At 47.7% G+C, this 8,838-nt stretch overlaps 1 protein-coding gene across 1 annotated transcript; it reads left to right on the top strand.

Annotated features, from left to right (window-relative positions):
- The first annotated feature begins 6,421 nt into the window (after positions 1 to 6,421).
- On the top strand, positions 6,422 to 8,501 carry LOC149287162 (uncharacterized). The gene is made up of 4 exons (XM_089493525.1): positions 6,422 to 6,746; positions 6,990 to 7,109; positions 7,493 to 7,597; positions 7,831 to 8,501. The coding sequence occupies exons 1-4, from the start codon at positions 6,620 to 6,622 to the stop codon at positions 8,499 to 8,501; spliced, it is 1,023 nt and encodes a 340-aa protein (XP_089349651.1). The 5' UTR covers positions 6,422 to 6,619.
- The last annotated feature ends 337 nt before the right edge of the window (positions 8,502 to 8,838 follow it).

Below are 8,838 nucleotides of genomic sequence, written 5' to 3'. Positions count from 1 at the left end.
CCACACAGGAGAGAAGCCATACAAATGCCAGCAGTGTGGAAAATGCTTTTCTTTGAAGGTAAACTTAGTGAGACACCAGCGAATCCACACAGGAGAGAAGCCACACAAATGCCAGCATTGTGGAACATGTTTTTCTTCAAAGAGAGACTTAGCAAGACACCAGAGAGTCCACACAGGAGAGAAGCCATACAAATGCCAGCAGTGTGGAAAATGCTTTTCTTTGAAGGTAAACTTAGTGAGACACCAGCGAATCCACACAGGAGAGAAGCCACACAAATGCCAGCATTGTGGAACATGTTTTTCTTCAAAGAGAGACTTAGCAAGACACCAGAGAGTCCACACAGGAGAGAAGCCATACAAATGCCAGCAGTGTGGAAAATGCTTTTCTTTGAAGGTAAACTTAGTGAGACACCAGCGAATCCACACAGGAGAGAAGCCATACAAATGCCATCATTGTGGGAACTGTTTTTCTTTGAAGGGAGACTTAGTGAGACATCAGAGAGTCCACACAGGAGAGAAGCCATACAAATGCCAGCAGTGTGGAAAATGCTTTTCTCGGAGGTCAGGCCTATTCAGTCACCAGAGAGGCAGCACAGGAGAGAAGCCACACAAACCCAAGAAGTGAATGAACATTATTTTTGTAAAGGTGAAATACAAAAACATTTTTTCCATCCAGTGGTGCTAAAAAGCCCATATGAATTTATTTGCACAGGCCCTTATCAGATGAATCTGGAACTGGGGGTCTTCAGCACTGGGCGGTTCGAATTCACGTTATTTCGCACAATACCATCATACCAGCATTCGAATGGCCCAATCCGAACTCACGTGAATGCGCGAGATGCCGAACTGAATGCGTACTGGCTCCTCTTTTTGGAGCGTGTTGGCCAGTGCGCTGATAAGGGGATTGGCAATATCCTGGATTGGGGCTCTTTTCGATCTCAGTGCGAATGGGTCTGGTGTGACCACCCAGTCCTGAATTCCATCGCAAGACCCCCAGATTCCAAGTCTCCCATGATGCCCTGTTGCAGTTTGCCCCACTTTCCCTTCCGGTGGGTCTTTTCTCTTGCTGCCGGTTCCAGGGGAGCCGGGAGGAGAAGCGCTCTTGGAGGGAGGGTAAGCTTGCACATTTCTTTGCAAAGCGGGCTTAAATTTAGCCGCTTGTTATGTGGGGTGGGGGGGGGAGGATTCTCCAAGGACGTATCCAGGGGGGGGTTGGGGGGTCGGGACCCCCCCTATCAGGCCCTGGGGACGTTCAAGCTCCTTCCTCCCCCCTCCCCTCCATTAAAACCACAGCAGGGACATAGTTAACAAGCACCCTTTCCTCTCCTCCCGGCCCTGGCAAAGCCAGAAGGAGCGCAAGTGCCACCCCTAAACTTTTTGCGGGGCCTGAGGAGGAGGAACTATGGATTTCTGGGAGTATGTTATGAGGTCCAGATATCACAGCTTGGCTCTATTCTGGCTCATTGCTGTGGAATTCTGGGAGTTGCAGTGTGTCCTGGGGTCCAGATATCACAGCTTGGCTCTATTCTGGCTCATTGCTGTGGAATTCTGGGAGTTGCAGTGTGTTCTGGGGTCCAGATATCACAGCTTGGCTCTATTCTGGCTCATTGCTGTGGAATTCTGGGAGTTGCAGTGTGTTCTGGGGTCCAGATATCACAGCTTGGCTCTATTCTGGCTCATTTTGCTATGGAATTCTGGGAGTTGGAGTGTGTTCTGGGGTCCAGATATCACAGCTTGGCTCTATTCTGGCTAATTGCTGTGGAATTCTGGGAGTTGCAGTGTGTTCTGGGGTCCAGATATCACAGCTTGGCTCTATTCTGGCTCTTGGCTATGGAATTCTGGGAGTTGGAGTGTGTTGTGGGGTCCAGATATCACAGCTTGGCTGTATTCTGGCTCATTGCTGTGGAATTCTGGGAGTTGCAGTGTGTTCTGGGGTCAAGATATCAAAGCTTGGCTCTATTCTGGCTCTTGGCTATAGGACACATCCTACATTTTAGACTTCTGCCTAGAAGGAATTTCAAAAGTCCTCATTTTTTGTAAGATGAGCACATGTCCTCCTTTTATAGGACGTGTCCTATGATTCAACCTTCGGGCCTGGATGACTGTAAAAATGTCTTCCATTTTTGGTAGGATAACACACGTCCTCCTTTATCCAGGATACGGCACACATTTCAGCCCCGGAGCAATGTTGGAACATCCACCATATTATCAGGGTGACCAGACATCATCCTTTATCCAGGACATATCCTACATTTCTACCCAGGAGGAATTTCAAAACATCCTGCTTTGCCAGCCTTTCCTAGAGGCTGAGAGTGTGTGACTTCCTTGCCTAGTGGTTCTTCTTGCTTAGTTCAAAGAGTTTGCCTTTGCCGGCCTTTGCATGAGGCTGAGAGTGTGTGACTTCCTTGGCTAGTGGTTCTTCTTGCTTAGTTCAAAGAGTTTGCCTTTGCCGGCCTTTGCATGAGGCTGAGAGTGTGTGACTTCCTTGGCTAGTGGTTCTTCTTGCTTTGTTCAAAGAGTTTGCCTTTGCCGGCCTTTGCATGAGGCTGAGAGTGTGTGACTTCCTTGGCTAGTGGGTCTTCTTGCTTTGTTCAGAGAGTTTGCCTTTCCCCGGGGGAACCCATGGGGATCAACAAATTTAGATGTGTGCATGTGTGTGCGTTGGGGTTCTCTCTGCTACCTCACCCATCATCCACAGACTGTTCCCAAGCACACACCTATCTTGGGTACTGTTTTTGGATGTGTTAACATATTTTCCTCTTTTCCTGTCTTTTCAGAACCTACAGCATGCTGAGGACGACCTTTCTGGCGCTGGAACTTGATTACATAAATAAGGAAGACAAGCAACAACAAAATAAATGATTTTAATTGTGGTGTTAGGACTATTTACAAGGACTATTTACAAGGGGAAGAGGCCGACTCTCACGCACTCACAACTATACACACAGGCACACACAGAAACCAATTTACAAAATATGGGGTCAAAAAGAAAATAACTGCAGGCTGTTCCATCACAACCTGCAAGGGGGGGGGGGGAAGCATGCACACACACACACACACACACACACACACAGCCACCCACCCACCCACCCAAACATCAACCCCCCACACACACAAACACACACACACAACAACCCACCCGCCCAACCATCAACCCCCCCCCCACACACACACAGCCACCCACCCACCCACACACACACACAAACACACACACACACACAAACACACACACACAAACACACACACACACACAAACACACACACACAACAACCCACCCACCCACCCAACCATCGACCCCACACACACACACACACACACACACACAGCCAGCCACCCACCCAACCACCCACCCACCAAACCAACCAAACACACACACACAAACACACACACACAACAACCCACCCACCCACCCAACCACCCCACACACACACACACACACACACACACACACACACTAAATGCAATACAATTACAGAAATACCCACAGGCTGTTAATGCACAGCCTGTGGTGGGAGGAGGGCGCAATCACTCCCCATCACGGGGTGGGGATCTCGGCGCTGCAGGAGGCTGGGGCCGTGGTGGTGACCCCCACACCCGGGCGTGGTACAGGAAGTCGTGCTGTTGCTCTTGTGTCCGCCTCAGGTCTTGAACTGCCCTTTCCAGGGGACCCAGGCGCTGCACAACTGCAATGTGAATAGAATGTGTTTAGAAGTTCCATTACTCCTGCGCCCCCCTCCTTAAATGTTGTGCTGGTGAGTGATGGGTGGGGGGTAGTGAGAACAAACCTTGGTCCAGCCTGCCACTGAGGCTGGAAACTTCGGCCCTAAGTAGGGCGACCTGCTCAGCCAGCGATGGCTCTTGGCCTTGAGGCTGGGGCAGTGGGTGGTCCTCCAGCTCTTCTCCAGAATCATCTAGAGCAGGAAAAAAGTGTGCAATGACTATGACTACCAAATGGGTTTGTATGACACTTCCAACCTCCAGGATCCTGACAGGAGAGCCGTGTTAAAATAATTGCATGGATAACATGGAGGGAGCATGTTTTCTCCTGACCCACAGACTTGGGCAGACTGCAGCATTAGGCACAATTTCCACACAGGTGTGTGTTAATCTCCCTCAGACTGTAGTGGAGTTTCCTTCCTTTCAGGTCTCTAAAATGTGCTGGATGACCATCTGTGAAGAATGTGTGTCGAGTGGGAGTCGATGCGTGCCTCCCTACTCCAGGCGTGGATGATTCCATGAAACCAAACACTAGAAATGCCCATATATATATATATATACACCTTTATAGGCATGTGTATATGACTATGTATGTGTGTATGTGTGTGTTTGTTGACGTGCATACATAATCTATTGCCAGGTAGCTATACACTTCTGTATACGCGCGCGCACACACAGTCCCAATTCAAATGTATATATGCATATGTATCCACACACCCACTAACCTTCCTGGTGAGGAGGTGGGCCACCATCATCCTCCGGCTCCTCCCGTGGGCTGGGCAACGCGGCAACCATGTGCCTCCCACGACGTCCTATGTGATCAGAATACAGGTAGACGGGAAAGATATCACCACAGATGTCAGGGAAAAGAAAAAAAAAATCTGATAGGCAATTGCAAAACACACTACTCACCAGCAGCAATGTTCTCCTCAATGGATGGGCCCCCAGCAATCATCCAAAGATGCCACATCTCATGGTAGAATGCAGGGGTTTGCTGTGGTGCTGGGCTGTCCCCATGGGCCCTGTACGCCCTGTAGAACGCAGTGCGTAGCACCTTTAGCTTTGATGCCACTTGCCGCCATGACCTCTCAAGCCCCTGGGCCTGCAGCTGGCGAGAGAGCCGCCGGTAAATTCGCCGGTTTGGGTGGGAGGTGGAGCCCATTACAATGTTTAGATCCACATCCCTCTCCAGGAACTGGAAAAGGAACTGGACCTCAACCTCCCTCCAAATGCTCCAGGACCTAGGCATGCTGGCAGAGGCTGGGACCAGGCAGACAGACAACTGCTTTCAAAAGCCTTCCTGGTTCCCCCAGGCCACAGGACCTCACGTGAGACTTTTCCCAACTTCCCCCTAAAAGTTTATTCTTGCCAGCAGATGGCGCTACAGGCGGCTTGTGCGCATGCGCGAGCAAAGCGAGCGCCATAATTTGTCTTTGCCGGCAGAGTACGGTAGGAAGGATCGCTTGCTTTCCTTGTGGAAATTCACGTCCCGGTAAAGTTAAAAACAACGCACGTTATTTCGCGGAAGAGCACTCTGCCTGCCTTTGGAAAAGACACGCGGAGCAGTGAACGTTCTATCGCGGGAGCCCACTGCCTTCCAAAGGGAAGACATACAGAGCACGTTATATCGCGCTGCAGCACGCTGCATTAGGAGGTAACCTGCCTGCCTATTTTTCTGCCCTTTTTCACTGCATTATTCCTTATTTTTCTGGAAAAATAAATCTTTAAAAATCCTAGCATGGCCTTTACATGACTGAGAGTCGCAGTACATACCAGGAATGTGCTCTTCTGTGGCATTATGTACTCTTTAAGAAATTCACGCATGGCCTTTTTCAGAATTTCTATCTTTCTGCCTTTTTTCAATGCATTATTCCTTATTTTTCTGCCAAAATAAATCTTTAAAAAATCCTAGCATGGCCTTTACATGATTGAGAGTCGCAGAAAATACCAGAAATGTGCTCTCCTGTGGCATTATGTACTCTTTAAGAAATTCACGCATGGCCTTTTTCCGAATTTCTATCTTTCTGCCTTTTTTTCAATGCATTATTCCTTACTTTTTTGCAAAAATCAATCTTTAAAAAATCCTAGCATGGCCTTTACATGACTGAGAGTCGCAGAAAATACCAGAAATGTGCTCTCCTGTGTCCTTTTTCTAATGCATTATTCCTCGTTTTTTTGCAATATTGATTCTTGTCATTTTTTTAAATTTACTATAAAACCCTGAAATATTATCTGCTTATGCATTGCTAATCCTTAAATAATATCAAGCATGGCCATGTAATTTTACCTGACTAGCTTACAAACCACGAAATAACCGTCCCTGTTATTATTTTGACTAGTAAAAAGGTTATGAACCCTTACCTTTTGATCTTAGTGGATTATTCACCAATACACAACCCTTTCTTAATAAATTAGTAGTAGTAAAAAGTGATCAACCCTGACCAGTTGATGTTATTGGATTATAAACCAATAATCAACCATTCCTTTAGGTATTTGAAATAGCTTAAATCGTCAACCTTTCCTAATGGCTATTTTTTTCACCTGCTTTGCTTTAGCCATTCCTCCTTGACATCCAGAAATAACGACATGGAACACTCGGGGAACGGCTCACATAGCGCCCCCCAACGGAAGCATGGCAGAGGAATATTCTGGGAGCATGCCCAAATACTGGATCTAATAAGTATTTGGGGTGAAGAAGAGATTCAAAGGCAGCTCTCCAGCAACCATCGTAATATTGCTATTTATGAACTGATATCGGAACAATTGGCAGAGAGGGGCCATTCCAGAACAGCGCAGGAATGTAGAAATAAATGTAAAAGCTTAAAACAAAATTATAACGCTGTGTGCAAACAGAATCAGCAGAGCGGGAATGGACGGCAAACCTGTCCTTACTTTTATGAAATGGACCAAATCTTCCATGGAAGAATAAGTGCAAAGCAGCAGAAAGTCCTGACTAGCTATCCATCCGAGACTTCAGCAGCACCCCGGGAAGAAGCACAAGAAGTTCCCGCAGCTGTTATTCTTACAGGTATGTCGGTGTTGCAAATGCCTGTTTGAAAGGGAAAACCACCCTTCCCCACGGCTTCCCTTGCGCCCAAGAACCACTCTTCCCATTCTATTATGGACAGCCAGATGGTGAAAAGCTTACTGAAGCCATGACATATCACCGAGAATAATCCTTCAGCAAGGCTTCACAAAAATATGTCCATTCTTCTTAGGATTAAATACTTCCATAGTAGTGTTTCATGACCATCTTTTGTGTCTTGTGTAGAAGGAGAGGAACCAGAGGTGTTGTTGACCCTCCGATCTGTTCCGCAAGACGAATTGCCGCCTGTAGGCACGCCGGCCCCTCAGGAGCCAGAGGAAGAGGATCGGGAAAGTAGTGATGGAGGTAGGTTCCTGTATCATGGAAAACATCCCTTCCTGTGCCAAATGCTCAGAGGGGCTGCTTTATGGCATGATACTATCCCCTATCAGACCAATGGCGGAAATCCACACTTTACGTACAAGTATTAGTCCGAGTAAATGGTTTCTGCACATCATTTACTGGGTATTCAATAACAGAGGTGGGGGAGTGAGAAAGAATACCTGGCACAGCATGTAGTGTGGGTAGGGATTGCAACTGTCATCCTCTACCATTTCAAAATGCATGCCTTTATAGCGATGGCTCTATATGTGAACATGAAAAGCCTATGGGAGAAAATGCTTCCTCGGTGTATGTCTCCACTTGTGTTGGCTAAGGACTTGCCATGTTGTTCCTATTTTCAATTTCAGAAACGTTCGTGGAAGGCCTGAACATCACACAGGAGGATAGAGAGGGTGCCATAGAAGGGGAAGGAACAGCGGCCATTCCCGAAGCCCCTCCCGCCCCTCCAAGCGGTTAGTGTAATCTACACCCATTCTATCCCAGTGAATTGCCTACTGCCTTCCAGCTTTCACCTATGGAGAAAAATAACAGATGTATATAGTCCTACGCCAAAGGCCAATGTAAGAATGTTTTAAAATGCAAGGGCCTCCTATAAGTCGTATCAGTGGTGGGAATTTAGGAAATCCAAATGCTCAGCCTCGCCCGCCGTTTTCACTAACATTGCATTTCCTCTTTTCTTTTGCAGTACCAGATAACGGAAGGAACAGGCCAAGAGTCGACGCTCCCCAACCAGAGCCACAGGGGGCAACTGAGGGAAGAGCAAGGAGAGGGGAGCACATAGTGAATGCGATAATCCACCATGGGAAAAATGAGTGGGAACTGTACAGAAAGCAGAACAGGATTATCGCAAATAGGAACATGCGCCAGATGCAGCGGTTTATTGATAGCTGCACAGCCGAGGCGCAATCATGGAACGAACAACAGCAGTTGCTGACAGAACAAATAGGGAAGGCAATGGATATCTGTTCACAGCTTGTCGCACTGCAAGAGGAGGACTTGGAATTGCGACGAGAGGACTTGGAACTGAAAAGGGAGGACTTTGCTCTGCGGCGAACCCAGGCTGAACAAGCTGTGGAATATCAAAGGGCCAAATTGGATTTACTTCGAAGAGGAAGCCAACAGCCCAAAGCAGGTGTCAGTCACTTTCGCAGGCCATTGTGTCTCGTAAACGCTCCCAGCCAAGCCCCAATAGCGCAGCCTCCCCCCATGGCTGAGGAAACAGAGGAGGAAGAAATTGTTCCTGGGTCACAATGGACACTTCCAGTCGAGTCCGAAATAGTACCGGAGCCTGCGAGAAAGAAGAGGGTCATAAAAAAAAAGGCACCTGTATTCACCATCATGACTGTTGTCTGTTGAACGTCACCCATCATACTTGTTTTTAGTGCACGTTCAGTTAGCAAGATATGTTGTGTTATGTTATGTTATGTTATGTTTGCACTAGTAAACTTTAGTACAATCAACACTTTGCTGGTCCGGCTAGGGTAATTGCCTGGCTAGCCTGTGAGGGAAGCCATGGCAGAACCAAAACACATAGCGGGCCTAGGATGCAGGGAAAGTGGGAAGCGAACTTATAAAGGGATGCCACATGTAGGAAATGGTCCCAAGGTTTGTGCAACAGCATTGCAGCACATGGGAGCCGTGGAAACAGATGATGAGGGGTATCCCCTCCATATCTCTGGCCTGTTACAGACTG

The sequence above is a fragment of the Sceloporus occidentalis genome, unplaced genomic scaffold (assembly GCF_023333645.1).
Source record: "Sceloporus occidentalis isolate IW3139 unplaced genomic scaffold, rSceOcc1.0.p SCAF_64, whole genome shotgun sequence".
NCBI classification, from domain to species: Eukaryota; Metazoa; Chordata; class Lepidosauria; order Squamata; family Phrynosomatidae; genus Sceloporus; species Sceloporus occidentalis.
This window is presented reverse-complemented; position numbering and strand designations above follow the sequence as displayed.

Excerpts from the sequence above, each read along its gene's own strand:
- LOC149287162 (XM_089493525.1), top strand. The coding sequence starts at position 6,620 with ATGGACCAAATCTTCCATGGAAGAATAAGTGCAAAGCAGCAGAAAGTC. Across the intron at positions 6,747-6,989 it reads CGCAGCTGTTATTCTTACAG|AAGGAGAGGAACCAGAGGTG; the intron begins GTATGTCGGTGT and ends TGTCTTGTGTAG. Across the intron at positions 7,110-7,492 it reads TCGGGAAAGTAGTGATGGAG|AAACGTTCGTGGAAGGCCTG; the intron begins GTAGGTTCCTGT and ends TTTCAATTTCAG.